This window comes from Myripristis murdjan, chromosome 24, assembly GCF_902150065.1.
Source record: "Myripristis murdjan chromosome 24, fMyrMur1.1, whole genome shotgun sequence".
NCBI classification, from domain to species: domain Eukaryota; kingdom Metazoa; phylum Chordata; class Actinopteri; order Holocentriformes; family Holocentridae; genus Myripristis; species Myripristis murdjan.
In genome coordinates, this window is record NC_044003.1 from 8,807,617 (window position 1) to 8,831,165 (window position 23,549).

Sequence of the window (23,549 nt, forward strand, 5' to 3'; positions counted from 1 at the left end):
AAGGCACTTACTCATCAAGCTGCTCAAATGCAGCAGGTCAGCAATCAACCGGAAGGAAGAAATTGTCATAAGTCAAAAGTAGAGTCTAAAAAGAGTCACAATAACGTGTGGTGTTGCTTTTGCAGCCGTCTTTGTCCGACCCGCTGCGCCGCAGAGAGCCCAAACACAGTGACGCGTCTCACAAGAGGAAAGGCAAACTGCGCGGCTCCTCCCCTCACGCGCCCGTCCCGCCACACAACTATAAGGCCTATCAGCTGTACACGCTGTACCGCGGCAAGGACGGGAAGATCATGCAGGTAGGTGGCCTCCCCGGCGTAACGGTCCACTGTTTTGCCAGGTTTTTCCTCCATGTCAGACAGTTAGGAAGCCTGCCTGAGAAAGTATTGTTTCAGACCGCCTGAAGGAAAACAGGACTCTGCGTCATCCACCGTCGATATGATGGAGGTTTCCCCCTGCATGCAGCAATATACAAATCTGTAAACCCTGCAGTGGAAATTTATTTTCCTCTGCCGTTTTATGTATTCACATTTCATTGTAATTTTTTTAAATTAACTAATTGATTTGAGAGGTTGTAATGTCTCTTTCAGTCCATTTCACTGACAACTGAAAAGGTGCAATGTGCAATGAGTTTTAGTATAAATGTCTGAGGTAGTCCCACCCAGCTAAGAATATCATTATGGGGAAAGAGAGCAAGAAAATGTTTAAATTTAAAGGTATTGATTGTTGGCACAAAATTTTCACACAATCAGCAACTCTAGTCCAAGCATAGCATTAGCTTTCAAACCTACATTGATTGAATATTAATATCTGTGGCCCGTTTGCACACATTCTCAGTATTCAAGTCAAAACCCAAGGGATACTGCACCGTATCTGCAGTATGCTCCATACGGATGCAGAAAAGTATTAAACTGATTTTATAAATTCCAGTTTCATTTGAGGTTAAGGTGGTTTTTGCTGCTGGTGTTGTTGTAGGCTCCTCTGAACGGCTGCCGCTGCGAGCCGCTCATCAACAAACTGGAGAACCAGCTGGAGGCCACCAAGGAGGAGATGAAGACAGAGATCCACACCGTCCAAGACCTGATGAACAACAAGATGGGCCAGCTGGACCGCAAGAACAAACATCAGGTAACACACGCACACACACACACACACACACACACACACACACACACACACATAGATACCTAGTAAAGTTTAGGATTAGCATCTCAGGATGTGATCTACCAAGTAGGGATGCTCCCAAATCCGAATACATATTCGGCAAGTAATGAATAATGGCTTTCTGATGGAAAAAATTACTCTTGTGAATGCCAATTGTCAATTTCTATAATATCTTTACAACCTGGGTTTACCTGTGAAGAATGACACCACTTTAGATGTCCTCAACATCGATTTTTTTTTTTTACTTTGAAGGAGCATTAACCCCAATATCATGAAACAAATTGCATAGCAGATGGAGCTACACCAAAAGAATAACAGCCCAGAAATAATGTAAAACCATCCTCAAACTCAATAACACAACACAAAGGCCACATGATAAACAGCACACACACAAAGTAAAGAACTAAATAGGGAACATGAGCCAAACAACAGTGAACTGGCCTCATTAAATGTCCGTTGCCAAAAAAAATCTATATAGTTTTAATAAGCATGAATTTCAGTCGTTTTATATTTCTTTGTGGTTAAAATCCAATTGAAAAAAAAAAAAAACAAAACACTTCCAGTTTGAGCCTTGCCCACTTTTTCCTGAATCTGAATCCAAATTATTTTGCACAAATACAAATACAAATAGCATGGTGGAAGTTCCCTCTGTTGCATTTGTTCAGATGCTCAATTACAAGCGAACCAGGGCTTGTAAACAAAAGTCACATGCACTTCTAAAGTAGCTTGGAGGGAGTTCTGGTAACATATCATCATGACAGGTCAGATATGGCGTGGTCTGCACGCTTTGCTGCTATTTACATTTCCTGGTGTTTATACCAGTTAGGGACAAATTGTTTCCTGTCAGTTTGGATTACATGGTTCTTCCTGACAAACTGGCCCACTGTTCTCTTGGAGGAGGACTGAGCGCTCGTTGTTTTCATGTGGCCAGTAGGTGCCACCCCAGTTCAGGCAGTATTGTTAAGGCCTTTACACAGCAGGCTGACAGTAGGGCCTGGGCTCTCTTCTGGAGGATCACTGGGAGTCGGTGCGGGGTGTCCTGCACCCTCATCACCTTCATCGGCCCTCCTCAGCAGCCTCCCAGCTGATTCAGCCTGCTGGATCAGCTGTGGAGGCTGTCGGTGCCAGAGAGCTTTGTGATTGGCTGTTCAGCCGAAGCAAATCAGGGCATGAGAAGAGAAGCAGAAATTGAGTTATGTTGTTATTGTGCTAAATAACAGCAAAGCAAAAGACCTTCAGGCTGACAAGACCAGATTCAGATGCAATCAGACATTGTCCTCATTTTAATAATGAAACTGTTAACCCTAACCCTAACCAGATTCAGAGTAGTGTCAAAATGGACTAACACTAGTATCTTTCTACCATCTTGAGGCTTTTGGTTTGCTTTTTTGAGACTACTGCCCCCTCCTACCATGGCCGACTACTTCCTCTCATGCAGGTGCAGAACATGCGGCATGTCAGCTGTAGTCTGTGTTAATGTACAACTTTAAGCGGGAGTCGTGACGGGTGGGAAAGTGATCTGCCCATCTGTCTTGGTCGGCGCTTGTTCTTTGAAGCTGGAGTGTCCCAGGTGTTAATCTCACCTTTCGCACTTTTAATCTGAGGGCCGTGTGTTTGAGCCTCACACTGAGTGCAGATGGTATCCACAAAAGCCTTCTCATTGTGCTGCTGTGTAGTTGAATGGGCACAACAAGGCTATAACACTGCAGAGGTTAGGGGTTCTATTCCCTGTGTAGCTCCTTGAGTGGAGCGTTACTACAATAACAGAGCCTAGGTTTTGGGTTCCACTCCCACTGGAGCCACCCATATGAATAAAACATGCACTCATGGTGCCGTGAGGGGCTTTGGGTAAAATCCTCTATCAGATTGCGTACACTCATTCCAGCACACACTTCAAATGCATCACTGCTGTCTAAGAAGACGCGATGCTTGATGTCGGCATGAATGCATAATCAGCGAGATCAAAACAACACAAACTGAATCTGTGCCGACAGCACCTGCCGGACATAAAGAAACGAGTACGCAGACCCAAAAGAATCCAACATCAACAAAATCCTGAAGGAACTTCTGCTCACTCCTGGAAGGGGAAAAAACTCCTCAAACTGAGTTGGTGGAGTACAAAGTCCACATTTATTTTACGTATGACAGCAAAATGTGGTGTGACAGAGTGAAAGCTGTTTAAAATGTTTTTGGGTTCCCCTGTTTTCACTGTAAAAGGTCTATTAAAGAGACTTACACCAAAGTGCACAGAGACATCACATGGGCTGCAACAGCTGGAGGCATTCAGCAGAAGGAATGAAGTCATGAATAATGAAATGACCATGCATGAATGAGTGCATGGAAATATGTTTACACATACATCCCGTACATACTGTACATGCACCCATAGTATCATAAGCCTGGATGTAACATCAACACAAACAGCTATCACACCGTTTCACCTGCGCCACAGCAGAACACAAGTGTAAGCCTCTTTGGCTGCTGAACTAAATGAGGTTTTTCTGTCGTCAGATCCGAGCTCTTGACAAGATCACGGTGGAGAGGGTTTCAGCAGAGAGGACAGAGTGCCTCCACAGGATTGACCAGCGTGCCATGCAGGAGCGACAGGAAGGGGAGAGGAGACAGGTAATACTAACAACACTCTCAGCTGGGTCTGCACACTCGCTGAGGCTCACTCCACCTGGATTAAAAAAGGCTCATGTGGCTATGTTGTGGTGTATTTTTTTTTTTTTTTTCCTAAATTTAGCCCACAGTAGGTTTGCTCCGAAACAAAATCTCTTCCAAAAGCCAGAAAGAGTCAGTAATCTCCACACCAGCAACAAAAACAAAAAACAAAAAACAAAAAAAAAACAATGACTTGTCACGGGAATCGATCAATAAACCGATCAGACCCCTGCAAATATATGATGGTCAATTTGTGCTATAGGGCATTAAAGCTGTTACTTATTGTACCTTTTTAAGATGCCCTGACATATATTTAAGTTGAATGGTTTCATTTTTAACACTCATACTTTTTGACATTATGAGGTTAGCTTGCAGAGTTTTTCATTTTTTAAAACTACGAATAAGCCATAGGCAAAATGTCATGAAAAATACAAAAATATTTACCCCATTGTGGCAATCACTTAACATGCACAGACTAATAACTGGCCTAATTGTGCATTCATGCAATAAATGTGACGTAAACTTTAATAATGGGCACTAACTGACAAAGAACAGATAATGCACATTTCTATAAATCCGTTAAAACCTCTTGTGATTTTCTCTGCCCTTTAAGCAGGCGTCAATGGTCAATGAGCTGAAAAGCTGGTGCCTGTCCAAGCTGCAGAACATCGAGGTTCGTTTCGCGGGGGATCCACGTGGCCCCATGCTGCAGCGCTCAACCTCTGTGACGGAGGGCCTGAACGAGGTCAATGCGGCCGGGCTCAGCGTGCTGCCTCCTGGCCAGGGTGGCAGCTCCCAGTGCCTGGAGGTCCACAGCAGCGAGGCTCAGCTGGACTCTGCCCAGGGAGAGCCCAGCGTGGCAGAGGGCGGCTCTGCCAACCACTACTTTGTGGTTCATGTTGAAAGCTCTCCAGGTATGATAGACAGCTCAGTGAACCAGTGCTCTAAATTTGCAGGGCTTGTCACGCGCAGCCAGACACATGTTCACAACGAGAATGGACTCGTTTTGGGAATATACAGGCTTACGTAACCAAAACATTGCATAATCTAAGTACATTATTCTTCTGTCATGACCTTTTTGGAAGAAAATAACAGATTGCTGCCAGAGCCAAACATTGTCAGTGAAATGTTGACTCAACTTGCCTGCAGTGTGCTTTCTATTATTCATGGTGCACAAGTTTATATTGCATATCAATTAACAGGCTGGCTTGAATAATCATGAATATTTGCATGAGCTGTGCTTTTTGGTGATTACTGTGTAATTGTACGTACTCAACAACTCCCTCTTGCACATTCAACAGATGGTGATAAGGCTCATAATGCAGACATTGCGTCTTCAGCTGGAGCCAGGAGCCCGCTGTCATCTACTCAAGTGGTGCGGCCTAAGGAGCGCTCGATAATCTCTACTGACACCCGAAGGAAGAACCATGAACTGCTGCCAGACATGGACATCCTAGAGTTTGGGGCGAGCAGTGGTAGAAACCACAGGACCAGCAGCCTCTCCCCTGCGACAGAGCGCCGCTGCAGCAGCAGGACTGATCACAAAGAGAGGGAGCACGGCCGGGACAGGGGGAGGCACCACAAGAGGCATTCCCAGGGCAGGACTAAGTCCAGAGGGGCCGCAGGGGCCACGGGACAGGCAGGGGGTAGGACTCCGACTCAGGAGGTGTGTGGGAACCAGCCCAGCGACCTCTCCTTTGCACAGGAGAGGGAGAACATGCACGCGCTGGAGGTCACCCAGTATTTCTTCGAGGCGGTGTCGACGCAGATGGAGCGCTGGTACGAGAGGAAGATCCAGGAGGCTCGCTGGCAGGCCGACCAGAGGGCCCAGGCGGACCGGGCCGCCCTGATGGAGAGGATCGCCTACCTGGAGGACGAGCTGCGCATGCTGAGGACTAGCAGACATGATGACTGCTAACACTCAGCCATACGGGGGAGCGAGAGGTTTCAGAAACTGGACAGCAAAAACAGCTACAAACCACACAGAACTTGATTTTACCCTCTCCAAACAGCCATGAGAAAATCTGCATCTGCGCCACAAAAATTTTAATGTCAGATTTTCTGTTCTTCGACACAAGCAGCCATATGCATGGGTTACTCAATTCATTATTTGCATTCCTAAAGGCCATGGATCTACTTAATTATACACATAACTACAGGTGTTTCATATTTATAACTGCTTAAAACCCTACTTTTCTGAATCACACTAATTAACAAAATACACAAAACACCCATTTCAGTTCTACATCAGAAATCTATCTATCTATCTTTGATATGAGTAATAAATCACTGACCTGGTAGTTGTCATGTTACGTCTAGATTTGTAAATATAGTGATAAGGGCAGCTCTTGTGCACTGTGCGTTGTAAATAAAATAGATGTAAAGCTAGATGTTTAAAATGGATGTACTGTGCCATTTATAGTAGGATAGGCGCAGTATATCACATGAAAGGGCATTAACACTGGTGTGCAGCGTGTACAGATGCACAAATACAATTTTACCCTATTGCATACACACACACACACACACATATACAAATTCATCCAACCATAATCTAAATATGGATATGCGTTATGTAATCTCTCAATGTGCATTATATGTGCTGCCAAGAACAAACACAGTAACTTCATGTGGAGCATTTCCATGTAACCATTAACCTCGGGCACAAGAACTGCAAGAAAAAAACGACAACACTTTGAAGTCAGCCATGATGGAGAAATAGCAGCATAATAAGCTTATTAATGTTATCTGCAAGCTGGAATTCAGCTTTGTGATTTAAAAGGGCAACCTTGTGTGAATGTGGCCAAACTGACACTATTTAAGCCCCTGTTGATGAGCTTTTTGCGCATCAATCTTTAATTTTTTTTTGGAGGGAATTAACTGCACAAACAGGCAAATCTTCACACCACGTCACATTTTAAACTTTAATTTCACCATCACATCTTGTCAATCCTTATAAATAGCTGAGTCGAGCAGTGGTGTGTCTGATGTCACCCATTCATCCTTCCACTGAGAGGTTTCTGCAGCGGTGCTAATTTAATAGCACAGTGTCTATAGTTACACCAGCTTTAATTTACTGGTAAAAGTGTGAGTGAAACACGTTTACAATCATTTAAATGAATAGCAAGTGGTGCTAGGGAGGACTAAGCGTTTATAAATAGGCCTTTTGACAAATAACATAATCTTTTGTACTGTTAGGCATCTGTCTACTTTCCCTTGGGATTTTTCCTGAAAAAAAAAAAAAAAAAAAAGACCTTAATGACTTAACAGGATTTGATGCTGTGGGTCAGTATTCAGTATAACCTAGGCAACCACTGAAATCATACAGCACAACATTACTTTCAACGCCAAACAACATAAATAGGCTCTGGGGTCTGTAGCCATGTAAAATGTGTACATATACTGGGAATAAAAACATTTCAGAACTCTTCAAGACCTGGAAAAGATCAAATTTATGTTCTATACTTCCAAACTAAGACAAGAAAATGAATTCCTCAAACTGGAATCTTGGCCCACGAGCAAGTCTCGGAGCGATATCAAGTGATGATCTTTCACTACAGCCGACTCTAAACAAACTATTTCACCACCATTAAGATTTATTTGACTACCTGAATTATACAGTTTCCCCGAAGACCTCTCCAAAATCTTCTTGAGCTGTGAGAAGACAATCTTGTCGTGTTGCCAAGTCAGAGAGATGAATTATATGTCGAGACAATTTGCATGAAGAAAACAGCGTTGTGTGTCGCAGTATTACTGTCCAGTGTAGATTTTATGTAGCGACTGCCTGTTCTGTTCATGTTGGAGGCTTGTTGTATATGGATGACTCTGTTGATATGAACAGCACTCTGTGTAATGATGACAATGTATTTTGTATAAAAAATAAACATTGTAAATGTGTCTATTTTGTAATCGTTGCCCATTTAATAGATAATACACAAACCAAAGTCAGTGGCAAACGTGCACATTCACCCTCACGGTTCACACTGTAGGCCTAATTCATTCATTTGATACTTTTTTATCGTCATAGGATCAACAAGTGTTGTGAAAGTCTCACCGCTGCAGGAAAAGCAGCAGAACAGGCTTTGCTGAATGATGCCTGCAAAACTATTACATGTCATGCACATTTGGACAGCCGACAACAGGGAATGTTGGCCTTAGAAAGTGGGTCAAAACTTCAGTCACTGGACCTAACAGCTTGTTAGACTACACCATCACTTTGTTCACTGTAAGTTAGCAATCCCTCTTGATCTGAGGCTGCCATTTCTCCATTGTTATGTCAACACTTAGAGCACAAGAGCAGCAAAAAACATAGCAAATCTGAGTTCATAATACGTGATATTTATCAAATAAAGGTGTGCTGTCAACACAAACTGGTTTGGGATCCACATACTAAAAATATCATGTTCACATCACATCACATTTTCCATGAATATGAACTCCCAACATGAGAAAAAGCATCAACTTCAGCCTGTTAGTGGTAAATGTAAGTTGAATGTGGTATTTTTTCATGCGAGCACCAGTTGTGCAAGTGAATCCACAGATGTCAACAGTGCAAGTTAACAGTAAGGTAAAGATTCAGTTATCAGTTTAATTGACAGTAATAAAACCAACCCCTGTGCGAACAGCAAACGTTATTCATTATTCAGTTTTATTGCTTATGACATGAATTTATAAATAAAATAAGTGATTTTGAACGTGGACATTACAGTGATTTTGATACTACGGGAACATACACACTGATGAATAAGCTGCTAGCTTTGACAGTGTCCTTACACAAAAGAGTAAAATGCCTACACATTCATTCATTTAATGGTGGAATTGGGCATTTTACTCTTTTCATTCCATGAGTTCATGAGTTCAAGATATGAATATTTCCAGTTACAGCAACAAGGTGTCATCCCATTCTGCTTCATCCAGATCAATGTGAACGCAGCATCAGAGCTGCCTCAGCAGTGCTGTGTTAATCACACAGGGACATCCCATGGCCAGCTGATGGTACTGCTGCCCGGCGCAGCATCACCTACAGAGGCATCTCTAAAGCTCAAGCACCATCCAGCAGCCATGTGAGGTCTTCACTGAGACAGAGTCCAAAGCAGTCTGTAGGCCGTGACAGTGTGAAGTCAATGTAAGATCTTACTGACTCCCAGCAGCTGTGAGGCTTCAGCTCCTGGCCAGTGCCAGAGACTTCTGGAGCGTCTCCAGGTGGTTGTTTGCTTGTGTGATCATCATGCGGATGGCATCCTGAGGGATATTTGAGAGGAAATATCAGTAGTGAAGAGGGGGGATACGGGGAAAATACATAACTGCGTCATTTGCGAGCAGGGTCTCCACATTTTGCATGACAATATTCAAGTTGATTCACAAGAACAGCCATCTCCAACTGTATTCCTTTATACAACTTACTGGTATGTTTTTGTCAGATAATCAATAATTATAATCAATCAAAATACTTGTAGACTATGCTTGTAGACTATGCTGATTGTGGATGGACAAAAATGACATTAAATTAGGGCAAAGGTATGTATTGAGACTGAAAATTGTTTGTGTGTTTGTCTAAAATAATTTTGCGCTTAAAGGTTCAAGGTGAGCTGGGTCACCCACTGGCTACTATTCAATGTGAAGAGAAGCACACTATATACATAATGATGTGCATTTACCTGGTTTGTGGCAGTTTTGTTCCTCTTGAACTCCTCCCTCGCCCAGTCCCTCAGGTATTTCCTGTCTCCCTCGTCTGGCACCTGTCTTATGGTCCTCAGCATGTTTCTGTAAATTGACAAAACCCTCTGCCTCTGCAGAAACTGACCAAGAAAAGCAGCCGGTCAGAATGAAAGCATGGATGTAAGTACAGGCATGTATCAGCAAAGTGAGTATTAATTTTAAAACCTAAAAATGAACAATTATTTACCGTGCAATTCAACATACTGGTGGCACATATGTAACTACCAGATTACATTACACCTCAGCAGATGGTTCACACACTAATCATACTAAACTAACATTGTGTCAAACTATACTTTTGCTACTGAATGTATAGTTACAAGTTTCAAAACTAGATTTCATTACTCTCCATCACACTATTGTCTAGCTTTATGACTCAAAAGCAGCAACATGATACTGACTTTTGGTTTTCAGGGCATCCCACCTTGTCATGATGTGGTAAACAATGATGAATACCACTCGGGTTTCAAAAGAATACAACTTCAAGATGCCTCAGGAGTTCAGGACAATCTTTGACCCCATCCTGACCCAATTTACACCAGCGCCGTGCTTCATGTTATGTTTTTGTTTACATTTGACATCAAACCACCAGATTAAAGACAGACATTCGAACGTGTTGCATTAATTCAGCAGGTTATTAGTTTACATCATTATTTACATTATTTTATTCTATTAAAATTATAATTGTATTATTACTTTATTTTATTTTTATTTTATTATTTTATTTTAATATTTTAATATATTTTATTTATGCTATCCTATTTTGTTTTATTATTATTATTATTATTATTATTATTATTTACTTTATCTGATTTTATTTTAATTGATCTTATCTTATTTTATCGTGTTATCCTACTGTTTTTTGTTTTTTTTTTACCTTTTTATTCTGCTTTTGTTGTGTTATTTTGTGGTGTTTTATCTTGCTGTGCAGCACTTTGGAAAACCTTGTGTTTGTTCAGTTGTGCTATATAAATAAAGTGGATTGGATTGGATTGGATAGGGACGAATCCGAGGAGTTTTATCCTCAGCCTCGTCTTTAACACTAATGGCCCTTTTCCATTAGTATCTACTCGGCTCGACTCAGCTCGCCTCGGCTCGACTCTACTCGCCTCGACACGGTTAGGTGGTTTTCCATTACAGTTGAGTCGCACCTCGCCGTGGTTGGAGTCGCGGCGCACCGTCCAGCTCCCTCTGGATTCTTTGGGGCCGCCAACAAGCTCAGGAAAGTCTCCACGTCTTTATTTGACCGCGGTCGCGGTTTGCTTGCCATTTCCGACTTTGACAACTTCACTGACGGTCAATGCGCACGGCCGCTGTTGCCGTTTTTGTTTTTTTTTTTTTTTAAATGTCGGGTTTTGTTTTCGTGCGGGAGTCGCTCTCGTCACTCCCTGTCCAATCAGTTGCCTGCACGGCGTTAACGTCACATTTTCAGCTCGACTCAGCTCGACTCAGCTCGCTTGGAACCCCGATGAGTAGGTGCTAAAATGGGACCTGCTAGCAGGTACTACGACCTAATGGAAAAGCTCTTAAACCGAGTAGAGTCGAGCCGAGTCGAGCTGAGTCGAGCTGAGTAGGTACTAGTGGAAAAGGGGCATAATACACAAAATGCTGTTCCCCTCCCATTTGAAACTACATGGTGTGCCTTTCAATCATATGAGCTAATGTTATTTTTAGCATCACATTCTGGGTAAACGACCAGTAACGTGACAAGCCTGTGTCCACTTCCATCCTGAATATGAACAAGTAAACATGAAAACCGTCTGTAAAGCTGTAATTTGTACATAGAATAAAAGTTACTTGTTTAGTTGGTAAACTACCTTAGCTAACGGTGACACCACACATGCTAGTTGTTAAATTAATGGTCAACACCAGTTTCTCGTAAATAATACTAACTTTACACGTAATTTCCGACTTGCACTGATAAAGTAAAGACATACTGGACATTAGCCTTGTGTAGTTTCTATTATTATTTGTTTTATGAGTTTTATAAAACTAATAATCGCCTGTCGCTAAAATTAGCATGCATGGCTAGCTGCGGCTGAAGAAAAGTTAGCAACTGTAATTTCACCGAGTTGGATAAATGATCAATTCTTCGGTAGTTTTTAAGAAAGCTATCAATTTCCAGCATACTGTTCGTTATTATATTTACCTGTTTTAAAGAAAAAGCAGTAGGAGGTAACCTTGAAACGGACATGATGCAGGGCTGTGACACAACCTCCGCAGCGGATGTTGTCAAGGAAACCAGGCCGGCTCCATGGCAGCGCACAGCACTGAGCGCAGCGTTTGTCGCCCCCTAGAGGTTTGGAGAATAAAACCTGCAACAAACAGTGTCACTTAGTCCAGTAATTTTAGGCCAAAATTGGGGTCAACCTAGGACAAATTGCAAGAGAAGCAAACTCGACTGATTTTGTGTCCTCAGTTTGTCCTGAGTGAGGGGAAAAAAAGTCCCAAGAAATCCCATTGGTGGAAAGTTTTGAAAATCACCTATTTATGACCACATGTTACCAAAAACACGTTTTTAACATACAGGGAAAGGGGTTCAAAATTTTACTTCAGATATCACTATAAAAATTCACAAGTTGATTGCACACACAAAGACAAGAAAAAACGTCAATTACAAGTTCTTTGAATTATTCTGTTTACACATGCATATCAGACATTATCTGATTTGATATGCGCTAATAGGAATATAAGGAATAAATGCAGAAGAGACATTTAAACAGTGAATTAAAAGTTACTATATATATAGTAACCTTGAATTAAAAGGTTACTACATAACAGTGAATTAAAAGGTACTGTATATATAGTAACCTTTTAATCCACTGTTTAAATATCTGTTCTGGCATTTATTCCTGATATTCCTTATTAGCGCATATCAAATCAGATAATGTGTGATATGCATGTGTAAACAGAATAATTCAAAGAACTTGTAATTGACTTTTTTTCTTGTCTTTGTGTGTGCAATCAACTTGTGAATTTTTATAGTGATATCTGAAAGTAAAAATTTGAACCCCTTTCCCCTGTGTGTTAAAAACAGTGTTTTTTTGGTAATATGTGGTCATAAATAGGTGATTTTCAAAACTTTCCGCCAATGGGATTTCTTGGGACTTTTTTTCCCCTCACTCAGGACAAACTGAGGATACAAAATCAGTTGAGTTTGCTTCTCTTGCAATTTGTCCTAGGTTGACCCCAATTTTGGCCTAAAATTACTGGACTACTTCTGCACCACAGCAAAACAAACAAAACAAGACCTTTGAAACTGTTTATTATCAGGATCATTCGTGTCATGGTATGGTTTTAATAGATGGGTGTCATGAAGAAACAACCTCTTAAATATAACCAATGCCTGCTTACATTTATGTCCACGTTACAAAACACATTGGTGGTTAACATTTCAATGCACAATCATAAACACCTCGAGTCTACTCCTAACGGACACAGTGATGAGCTCCTCGCTCTCTTTCTGCAGATGTGTAAGTCACACACAGTATGGTTGTAAAATGAACACAGCAGATATGTGTCTTGAAACCACAAAAATTGGTTATTGGAGCATATATCAAAATTGGAATCTGCAGTCCCTGTGCTTCAAAGTGCATAAGAACTGAATTTCTTAAAAATCCTGACCTTTACAGAGCTGTGACCGCGCCTCTAAGACCGTTCATCGCAGGTGTGAAGTGAGATGCAACACCGTTTTCCTCTCCAAGGCACATTTTTTTTTTTTTTTTTGAGTTCCTCTAAATGTCAGTCGAGACCACACCAACATGCTACTGTTATGCCGTGACATTATGAGGGGGGTTCTTTTACGCAAAAACAGCTGTTCAAAAACACAATACCACAACTCTGTACCGTCAGCTCTGTACATCGGTTGTTGTGTTCACATTGAAGATGAGTGATTTCATGACGCTCGTAACACTGACTAAAACATCCACACAAACGTGAAAGGGGGGTTATTGTACAGGGGGGGACAAAAGAGGTATTTACTGACGCTTCACTGAGGTGTTTCACACGCAAGGGAATCACATTTTTGTTTCTACCGTTTCTCAGAGACGTGCAAGTTAAAGCAATCCTTGTTACATTACAAAAGAAACTTCGAGAATTCCCCTGATGACAAAGACAAAACAGCAAAGGTTGCTATCAAACTCTACAGAGTCTACTAAAATTAGAGTAAAAATAAGAAAATAAAGGCACATGTACAGCGGCAAATCCGTCTTTTTTGTGTCCATGTTTTTCTCTTTTTTTTTTTCTTTTTTTTTTGTAAGTTCTGTTGAGAGGCTAGCAGCAGAGTGGCATTGTGCAGTTGTTTGCCGGCCCTCCCTCCTCCCTTTCTAAAAAAAATGGCTTCTCATTGGTCTACTGGTCGGCTGCCGTGACGAGCTCGAACCACTGCCTCAGCGCGTCGCTCAGGGTCTCCGGCAAGGCGTTGACGTCCCGCAGGATGACGTAGAACGGGAAGGGGAACTCCTCCATGTAGGAGCGGATCTCCGGCAGCTCGCCCGGCCCTTTGAATATGGGCACCTTGATGTCCAGGATGGAGTCCTGCACAGATCAACAGAGGTTTTAGTCAGACTTTAATCAGCCACACTGAAGATTAAACTGGAGAAACGGGAAAAAAAATAGTTCCCATCTTGTTTCTTCCTGAAACAAGTTGCTGGGGCGGGACTTTAACATGGAGAGGCATCTTTCAAAAGTGGAAAAAAGTGTTTTTTATATGGTGGGACCGGCACAATTATCAATCAAACATTTTCTGTTTTTATTGGCTGAAATTTTTGTTCATGGCTACTGGTTCACCCCTGCAGATGCATTGATTTCCAGCTGGTAGAAGAAATAGGAAAAATACCAAAATAGTAAATAAAATAAAATAAAATAAAATAATCAATAAAAAAAAAAAATCATTAATTGTTTGGCATTGTTAAATAACTGAATATTATGGCATGGAAAAAGAGCTAACAAGCTGAAAAAACAAACATTTTTCATTTCACTGTGACTTTAAAACAGGGAAATTTGGCTTACCACTGAAAGAATACTTCACTTAAAAACTATGTTGTTAATATCATGTGTACAACTTGAAGAGTCTTGGCTGCCTGCTGTAAAAGTTTTGAATCACAAAAACTTCCCAAAACAGCTGTCATCTCTGCTAGAATGGAGTTGATTAGCACCAAACAGCAGCCAAAACAAGCTCACAAACTGTGTGTGTTCAGTTCATCTCATACCAATGTAATTATGTTTAAAATAAAAAAATAAATAAATACAAATAATCTACCTCTGGAAAATTTCAACTCCAAGCTAAAAGAAGTGGCTACAGTTTTTGAAACATTCGTTCTTGTTGGGGCATGGGATCAAAATCTTTTTTCTTTTTTTTTTTTGTTGGATATTTAAGACCACTCAGGGTGAGGACATGATACAACCAGAGTGCTTTTGAGTGAACTGCTCCTTTAAGCACTGCCTTACCCTCGAGTTGGGGTTGTCCAGGACGACGAAGATGACGAAGACGTTGGCGCTGCGAGCCGCCTGCACGGCTGCCGTCACCCTCTCCTTCCCCTCCAGGAAAAGCCCCCTGCCGTCCGACACGATGAGCAGCAGCTGGGCGATCTCTGTGGAGGGAGGGTCACAGGTCAGGGGTCAGAGGTCAGAGGTCAGAGGGGTGGGTGTGGTGGTTAGTTACAACACACCTGGAAATCCAGCCAGAACTCAGGACAGGTAAGTACAAGGATTTCCTTAAATTTCTTTCTCCAGGACAGTATGACAGGTTTTATATTTTCCCAGTTGGTTTAAGTGTAGCAGCTCAGAATGAAGGAGCAGTGCAATCGGTTCAGGGGTTGAGCAATAAATAGATATTACATCGATATAATTACATATAACAATATATCATCTGGGGTACTGTGGTATGGCATAACTGTCTGTTTTTTACAGTAAAGGAATGCAGTTTTCTGAACTTCTGTTCTAGATGTTCTGTTTTTTGTCTCTACCTGCTTGGTTATCATATTCACATCACTAATGACTGTTTATTAAAAATCTCAAAGCACCACTAGTCATTCCTACAATGTGCTCACAATGTCAATATTGAGGTGTTTGGTCATAAATGATATTTGATTTTGTCCACAATGCCCAGCCTTATAATAGGTTCAGTATGCTGAGAGTTTTATAACATCAGAAACGTTGACTGATGCAGAAGACTTTTACTAAGTGTTCATTAATCACCTCATATTTTCAAATTTCACACTATTAATGACTTTTAAGGTGTAAAAAAAGGAAATTAGGACATTTTAAGTGTCTTTAAAGACCTGCAGACACTGTGCTAGGAAGTGTCTCCACTTTGAGAGAGCTGTCTTGTCTTTTCTCCTTTGAGTCCGCCTCCGCTGGCCTGCTGCTCTGCTGCTGGGTCAGTGACTGAGCTGCCTCAGAGGGACGTTGCTACCCTGCTTTATTAGGCAGCCTGAATCCCAGCCTCATGAAGGGGAAACGTTAGCTCCACCAGGGGCTTTACGGCCGTGACAATGACTCGCTTCAGACTCAGAAGGCTTGGCTCTGGTCCTGGGACTGCCTGGCCTCCTGGTGCCACACTAAACGCTTGTTTGTTGGACACTGGATACAAACTGGGAATGGATTCCCTTTCCTCAGCGGCACAGGGGCGAATCCAATCAGCAGGCCTTCGTGAATGCATCTGTTGGCAACGCGGGAACTGACTTTTCAAGCAGCCATGGTGGCTGGCAAGACCGAGTCTCAGCAGCTGCTCTCAACATTTTAACCTGCCCACTTGTTTGAAAACAGGCTCTCCAAATGCTGGGTGGATATCTGCCAAAGTGTTTGGTACCAGCTACAGCCCAAATTACCAGCCCTCTAAATGTCCCACCCTCCCACGGTGTATTGTTGTTGTTCAAACTAAGTGCATCCCCTGTTTAGATTTAAACTGCAGGGGACTGCAGAGCCCTGAATTGCAAGGGTGAGTGTATTTTAGCCTTATGAGAGTCACTGATGTCTGTTATGCAGCAGAAATTATGATGCAATCTATTAACGTATAGTATGTAGAGCTGCTACCTGGAGGGTGCAGGAAAATGTGCTATTCTTACAGCAGAAACCATGATTTAAACCCTGTTTTTTCTAGCGCTTACTTAATGTTGAGATACAGCAGAGTTCGTATGCAGTGTCAAAATAAGTAAAAAAAAATAAAAATAAATAAAATCATCACAGCAAAGATGTATTTTATTTGATGGACTGTCTCCAAATCTCTTCTTAAGATGCTGATTATGTGGTTATGCTCCGATAATTTCCCACAGGGACTTGAGGTGCCAGCGGTGTGTCAGCAAAGCACATTACCGCAGCGCGACACGTTACCTGAGTTTGTGGATCCTGGCATCTGCTGTCGCGCTGCTCCAAACATTTTGGCTGAAGTCTCCAAAAACTGCAGGAGAGAGGCGAGACACGACTGTCAGGCAGTGACAAGAACGGGCGCAATTTAATGCGGCCACGTTGCACATCCAGAACTAAACTTTATGGAGACGAAAGAGCAAGCAAACCACAAACTCCAGTCCTGCGAGTAAAACTTCCCATTCATTTTCCCCATAGACAATATATATATATATATTTTTTTAAACAAGGAAATTAACTACTTTCACACGGCATTGTAAATGATGCTGAAAATGTGTTTCCCTTTATTTTCAGTGGTGTTATAGTATTCTGTTTTGAAATGTTTTCCGCTATAAATACTCTTCCAAAACCCTCCTAAAAGCCATTATGTCAACAGGACAGGAAATCCAAGGTGGAGCGACATCAACCTCTAATACAGGTTATGTACTTGTTTCATCATCTGAACAGTGAAACATTATGGCTAGTAATCAAATGTCCTATGTTGAAAAGGTATGGGAAATTACTCTAAATAAGCTTGACTATATAAATAAGCTCGACTGTGGAGGGACAGCGGACGTGGTGAAAAGCCGTTGAGCAGGACGAGGACTCCCACCTGTGCTATTCTGGTCTTCTTCTGCTGGAACTGGCAGAGTCTCAGTATGCGAGCGCCCGACTCGTCGTTGAACTGCTGCTGGAAAGGGTGGAGCAGCTGCACCGTCTCGCCAAAGCTGAAGGCATGACCGAAGATGTTAAAAGTGTTAGCCTTTTTAAATCGAGGGCATGTGCACAACAGCAGCTGTGCATGCAAGTTTGCAAAGATAAACACACTCACGCTCATGTCCAGGATGATTTTATTTTATGCATTTTCATTTTGCATGCCATGCTTGTTTAGGTTATTTTCTGCTGTTTAAATTGTTCATATTTCTATTTTTTCTATATTCCTTGTTTATAGTGTTTATATTGCTTGCTGCTATTTATTATCTGTTTATAATGTAAATTTGCTTCATATTTTGCTATCCACTTTGCTACTGTAATGCTGGAAATTTCCCCACTGTGGGACTAATAAAGGAATATCTTATCTTATCTTATCTTATCTTTATGTATCAGCAATCTCCATCTTGTCTGACCGCTCTCATCCCTTACACCAACAGTTCCAGTTTTTACCATCAGGTTCACTGCTCAGACTCCCACTTGCAAAAACAAACAGATACAAGCACTCCTTTGTACCCTATGCTGTTTCTCTTTTAAAAAAAAAAAGGAGAAAAAGGTAGATGGGTGGAATAGTCTTCCTAACTTGAAATGGTCTCTCTAATTCAAGTGATCATTTATTTATTCATTTATTTTATTTTATTTTATTTTATTTATTTTTTCTATAATGTGTACTTGGAATTGTAATTTACTATGTCATGTGTATTTGTTTACTTTGTTGTGTGTGCTTCCTCTGTTGTGAAACTAATTGCCCCATTGGGGACAAATAAAGATATTGATTGAGTGATTGATTGATTGATTGATTGTTGCACTTTTTAGCCATTTAATTTCTGTTTATCAAATTTCTTTGCCCACTTAGTTTCTTCTTGTTTCTTCTTTTGTGGGTTTTTTTTTTTAACACTGTGCAAAAAAAGCACAGTGTTTCTCCAAGTGAATGATCTTACCTGCACACAGACACCTGGCCGACCTCCAGCAGAGTGAGAGCATTGACGATCACCGACAGGGATTCAAACGCCAGCTGCATCACACAGGAGAACAGATAACTTAACGGTAAGAGTCATTCAACTGTAAATTGCTTTTTTTTTTTTTTTTAAAGTATATATAATCATTTGACCCAAGAGTTCTTCTCCCTGAGGAGAATCAAAATCTCCCCGTTTCTTTCAATTAAACAAAACTCAAAATCTGACTAAAGCCTCCAAATGTGTCCACCTAGAAAGCCTCTTCGGATAGCTTATAGAAAGAACCATCATTTGGATGTTTTAATCCATTCATAAATCCAGTCGGCAGTCAAATATTGAGAGAGGTTGGCAAGTTCGGGGATTTATCGTCCATCGTGGCCTGCAGACTGACAGTTTTCAGCTCTGATCCTCATTATGCGAGCAAGAATGTGGAAACACAAAGCCTCCTCTGCCAATCATACTTAAATAGTTCCTAGAAGAAATGATTAACTAAAGTGACAGCAACAATATCTAATTCTCATGTGGGAAAACTACAGTCCGTTGTGTTTTTTTTTTTTTTTTTTTTGGACAGTAGTCAAGTCACAGTAAGAGCAAGGCTACTAATCTATTTGTTCAGTTGCCAGCTTAGAAAAGCAGCTGGATTTCTGTCCTCCTCTGAAATGGACCTAAAGACATTACACTAAAGTAAAGACAACGTGAACAAAGGACTTTAATCTTGATCTATTTCATTACCAGGGTCATGTGAATTTTATAACCTCACCATGGGGCGGGGCCTGTGCACAGAGGCCTGGGAAGCTCTGGCCTGTGGCACATCACCTTCCAGAAACAACTGAGGCTTTGGGACTACATTAATGAACCTTCTTCCATAAATAAATAAATAAAATACAATAAAATAAATAAATAAAATCATTTTCTGAACTTTGCTGTGGGGAAAAATAGGAAAAAATCTCTTATCAAAACCAATTCTCAAAAACAATAATTAACCTTCTTGATAAATAAATGGTTTTCTTGAAATGATCGTTTTTAATTTTTTTTCTTAACATTAAGGCAGCTCTTTCCTGGTCTTGAAATCCCTACCGTTAAACTGTAAGGCCTCTGATTTCACACATTTAAACACTTTTTAGACAGTAAGGTTACAGTTCAAAGTTTAATGAAAGATACACTTAAGGTTTAACTTGCGTCTACCGTGAACATGAACGGTAAAGCTTCATTTAGGTAGGCCTGTGTGCCTCGTGTCGACTGAAAACAAGCGAGCACATTTTAGAGTCTCGGTTGAAACGCGCTCGCAGTCGGACCGACCTGTTTGGAGTGGTTGTCCACCATGCTGGAGGAATCGTCCACCGCCAGGCAGATCTGGTAGTCCCTCTTGCTGGGTTTGGTTCTCCGCAGCCAGATCTTGTCTTTGCGGAACTGACTGGCGATGTAGGGGATGACCTTCCTCATGTTGAGACGCTTCCCCGTGCGGTAGTCACCTCTGTGGAGCAGCGAGGGTTACAGATCACAAACCGGATTAATAATGAAATCATCCAACTTGCTGAACTGTGTTGAAGTTGCTGACAGCAGTAGTTTCCTGAATACTGATACAAAGTAATTTTGAGTGTTTCTCTATTACAGTAGTTACTAACAAATGTGTACTGTGCAAAAAAAACAAAAAAACAAAATACCCTAAGTAGTGCACATGCATAAGAACAGCAACATGGAAACCCCTGCTAAAAATCCAATCCCACTTTGGGTCAAGAAGTAACAAAAATATCATCTTGTTTTGCGCTGGAATAACTGCACCACCTTTTGGCAGATCAGTGTCATTTTGAAAATGTCAGAACTGATGTGTGTGAGTCACCATTTTCATCAAAATCTGATCAGGAGTGTCAGAGAAATCATGAGAAAAAAAATGGACAAACAAATTAGTCATCCGAATTTGGTCAAAACCTGATCTAACAGTAAGCAAATGAATGAATGAAACAGCCAACCACAAAATGACCCACAGTCCCTTTCCTGCATTTTATCTTGGAAAACAAAATCCGGAAAAAGCAAGAAGCATCTCGAATGTGATCAGAAGCCCGGCGCCGGTACTGACTTGAGTTTGGCGGCTTGCGTCGGCTCCAGGATGAGTCGGAGCTGCTCGCACAGCTGCTGGGAGAGGGCCGAGGTCAGCGTCTGGTACTGCTGCCACATGGCGGCTGCCGCGCTCTCCTGGACCGCGGGGAAGACGGTGAACACAAGTGAGACAGCCAAGAAATACATTTAAACAAAAAAAACTGAGGACTCCAGTCAAATAAAAATTGATTAAGATTCAGCCTAGAAGTCAGACGTGACCAGGATGAGGCGGCGTGGTCTTAAGGCAGAGGGCCTGACTTCATTTTTCCTTCTTTGTCGCACAGGACAGACAAAAAGACACATTTCTCCTTGGAGGACCAGTGCAGCAACTCAAACCTGGTGCTCATAATCTCTCAAAGCAGCTAAATCCCTCCAACAGAGCATGATCAAATTAGTATTTTGTGGTGAAAATGTGCACTTTTCTAAATAATTATAATACTTATTTACTGAAGATTTAGGCCAGGATTTACAAATCACGAAACATGATGTGCATTAGTCCAAACAGATGAAGAGAAAAGGAGGATAATCTAAAATTCATCAATCAGTATTTTAACAATATAGTTCATTCCCTTCTCAAAATGTTAGCCTTTTGCAGGTGAAGGTCTTGAAAAAGCTGGTAAAAATGTTTCTTCATGTGAGTCAGCCATCACTCTGTCAGGGCAGGTCATCTGTTTTCCAAACGGTGGAGGGAAGATCATTTGGGAACAAAACTCAGCCTATCCATACAAGCACTGGCTAAAGTGTTTTTTTTTTTTTTTTTAAGATGCATTAAATGTGATGATTAGCTGACTGATGGCAGAGCAGACTCACCTCCTCCTGGGCCCCTGGAGCCTGTCGCTGCCAGGCCTCCAGCTGCAGCTCCATCTCTCTCCTCATCTCCTCCGGGTCCTGCACTGGTTTCTGCAGACACAGGGCAGTGGCGGCTTTAAGGCTCGACTTCAGTTACACAGTGACTTTCTGAAGCAGAGGTGAAAGGTAATACATCTGTCTTTGTGTTTTTTAGTGGCTGTGTACCTGCTTGGTGTCCAGCAGCAGCTCGGGGACCGTGTGAACCGTGGACTCGGAGCTTCTCTCCGGTCGCTCTTCATCTTTGGGACGTTGGCGCTCCTTCCACTTCTCCTCTTCCTCGCCCTCTGCCTGCTTCTGGGCCTCCATCTCTCCGCTGTCCAGACCTGCGGGACGACAGCATGTCAGAGTATCTGCAGAGTGTCTTCTGAAAGCTAAACATCTGACCTTTAAAGACCTTTTTTAAATGCAACCTGGAAACTGAACTGAAAAAAAAAAAAAAAAAAAAAAAAAAAATGGCTGTGCTGTATTAATCTAAAACTGGACATGCAACAAAGATGCCTGTCATTGCATGGTGCAACATTAGATCTCTAATAACTGTCCTTGAGACTTTTTACTACCTTTCAAAGCGTTGAATTTGGATGTTTTACCGTATTTCACCAATTAATCGCCCGGCCGCAAATAGCCGCCAGGTTCTTTTAAACGCCTGGGGTCTGCACCCATTTTGCGTATTAAACGCCCACCTGAATAACCGCCGGGGCGATTATTTGCATTATATTGAGGTAACGCAAAATAAGGCTACTCACCTTATTTTTGCAGAAGTAAACAGTTAGCCGCACAATAACTGTGCGGCACTTCCGTTTTCTGTCAAAATAAGAGAGCTAGCTAACGTTAGAAAAAAGGGTGTACTGTAATCTTAAATCGACCGACTATAAATATGTTGGACGGTAACTGTCATCACGATGATGGCCTGGTGCAGGTCTGTGCAAAAATAAATAAAGGCCTGCAGCAAATAGTCGCCTGGTTCTTTTAAACGCCTGGGGTCCAAGTTGATTTTGAGTATTAAACGCCCGGGCGATTAATTGGGGAAATACGGTATATAAAATTTCTATTTACAAAAAAAGAAGAAGGGCACGCAGTAATCCTTGAAAAGGTCAGGGATGCAATCGTACCACACAAAATATTGTTCTCATTCCCACAGGCACAGAACGGTGAAATATGATATATGAGAGATAAAAAAAAAACAATATTATGGATGGAACGATTGGAGTTAGGTGGCCTAAAGGTTAGAAAGGTGGATGAAGGGTAGGACAGGGTAGAGATATCGATGGTTTGCATTAAAATAACTGAATTCAGCTGTTCAGGTTGAATGTGTGTTTGAATATAACTTATTGTAGGGCACTACTGAAAAAAAAAATATGACAACCGTTCCTGGATAAATTAAAATATAAAATAAAAAACGATCCTGAATCCGGACCTTTCTGTGTGGCTTTAGTTGAGTCTAGCTTCTCGGGCTTCAGCTCCTGGCCTTCAACAGCCTGGAGCTCTTCTTCTTGTTCCTCCGTCTCCATGGCGACATCCTCATCGTCTTGGTCCTGGTCCTGCTGAGGCCCTGCTGGTTTCTGCTGGTCTGAGGTGGCAACATCTGCAAACAGCAACACCAGTAAATATCACATCCATCTAAGTGCTTTGAAAATAATGAAAATGTCTGATGACAACTAGCGATGAAGTTGGAGTTTAAAAAAAAAAAAAAAAGAGTTTAGGTGATGATTTTCAGAAAAATAAATGACTCGTTTGTCTCCTGGTGTCGAGTAGATTTCTCCCAGTAGAATCCTCTCTTTACTGACCGTATGTCTGGGCGTCGTAGGCCGTCTCTCCCTCTTTTATGTGCTCGTACAGGTCCGACTCCTGCTTGGCGTCGCTCTGCCTGTTGTCCTGAGTCCGCTCCTTGCTGCTTTCCGTGGTGCGCAGACGCTTGTTGATGCGTTCATTGTAGTCGCCCATCGATCGCTCGTTGTCCGCTTGACCGGGTTTCCTCTTGAAGCTCTGCAACGGGCATGGAACAATCGTGAAAATGTCGACCAAAATTGAAGAAAAACAGCGGGGGCGGCA

At 41.8% G+C, this 23,549-nt stretch overlaps 3 protein-coding genes across 6 annotated transcripts in view; 1 reads left to right on the forward strand and 2 right to left on the reverse strand.

Moving 5' to 3' along the window:
- ankrd6b (ankyrin repeat domain 6b) overlaps window positions 1-7,100 on the forward strand; it is a 46,697-nt gene extending 39,597 nt beyond the window's left edge. For 2 of the 3 annotated variants that reach the window (XM_030047394.1, XM_030047393.1), the window contains exons 12-16: window positions 126-296; window positions 973-1,125; window positions 3,673-3,786; window positions 4,439-4,739; window positions 5,127-7,100. In XM_030047394.1, coding sequence (XP_029903254.1) covers window positions 126-296; window positions 973-1,125; window positions 3,673-3,786; window positions 4,439-4,739; window positions 5,127-5,743 — 1,356 coding nt within the window. In that variant the 3' untranslated portion in view covers window positions 5,744-7,100. The remainder of the gene's footprint in view (window positions 1-125; window positions 297-972; window positions 1,126-3,672; window positions 3,787-4,438; window positions 4,740-5,126) is intronic. The other variant, XM_030047395.1, reaches the window with a different exon arrangement.
- A 624-nt stretch (window positions 7,101-7,724) lies between these two features.
- lyrm2 (LYR motif containing 2) lies at window positions 7,725-11,801 on the reverse strand. Its single transcript, XM_030047396.1, has 3 exons — window positions 11,693-11,801; window positions 9,483-9,623; window positions 7,725-9,066 (listed from the first exon to the last, which is right to left on the reverse strand). The coding sequence occupies exons 1-3, from the start codon at window positions 11,735-11,737 to the stop codon at window positions 8,986-8,988; spliced, it is 267 nt and encodes an 88-aa protein (XP_029903256.1). The 5' UTR covers window positions 11,738-11,801; the 3' UTR covers window positions 7,725-8,985.
- A 992-nt stretch (window positions 11,802-12,793) lies between these two features.
- The window catches only part of mdn1 (midasin AAA ATPase 1), a 72,130-nt gene continuing 61,374 nt past the window's right edge, over window positions 12,794-23,549 (reverse strand). For both annotated transcript variants that reach the window (XM_030046699.1, XM_030046698.1), the window contains exons 92-102: window positions 23,285-23,483; window positions 22,915-23,082; window positions 21,666-21,823; window positions 21,462-21,551; window positions 20,632-20,747; window positions 19,854-20,028; window positions 18,540-18,613; window positions 17,501-17,615; window positions 16,876-16,942; window positions 14,992-15,134; window positions 12,794-14,079 (exon numbers count right to left, since the gene is read on the reverse strand). In XM_030046699.1, the coding sequence (XP_029902559.1) occupies window positions 13,894-14,079; window positions 14,992-15,134; window positions 16,876-16,942; window positions 17,501-17,615; window positions 18,540-18,613; window positions 19,854-20,028; window positions 20,632-20,747; window positions 21,462-21,551; window positions 21,666-21,823; window positions 22,915-23,082; window positions 23,285-23,483 (1,491 nt within the window). In that variant the 3' untranslated portion in view covers window positions 12,794-13,893. The remainder of the gene's footprint in view (window positions 14,080-14,991; window positions 15,135-16,875; window positions 16,943-17,500; window positions 17,616-18,539; window positions 18,614-19,853; window positions 20,029-20,631; window positions 20,748-21,461; window positions 21,552-21,665; window positions 21,824-22,914; window positions 23,083-23,284; window positions 23,484-23,549) is intronic.

Bases quoted from the DNA above. Each gene is read 5' to 3' on its own strand.
- lyrm2 (XM_030047396.1), bottom strand. From the start codon at position 11,737: ATGTCCGTTTCAAGGTTACCTCCTACTGCTTTTTCTTTAAAACAG. The intron at 9,624-11,692 runs GTAAATATAATA...TTTCTTGGTCAG, and splicing joins CTGCTTTTTCTTTAAAACAG to TTTCTGCAGAGGCAGAGGGT. The intron at 9,067-9,482 runs GTAAATGCACAT...AATATCCCTCAG, and splicing joins ACAAAACTGCCACAAACCAG to GATGCCATCCGCATGATGAT.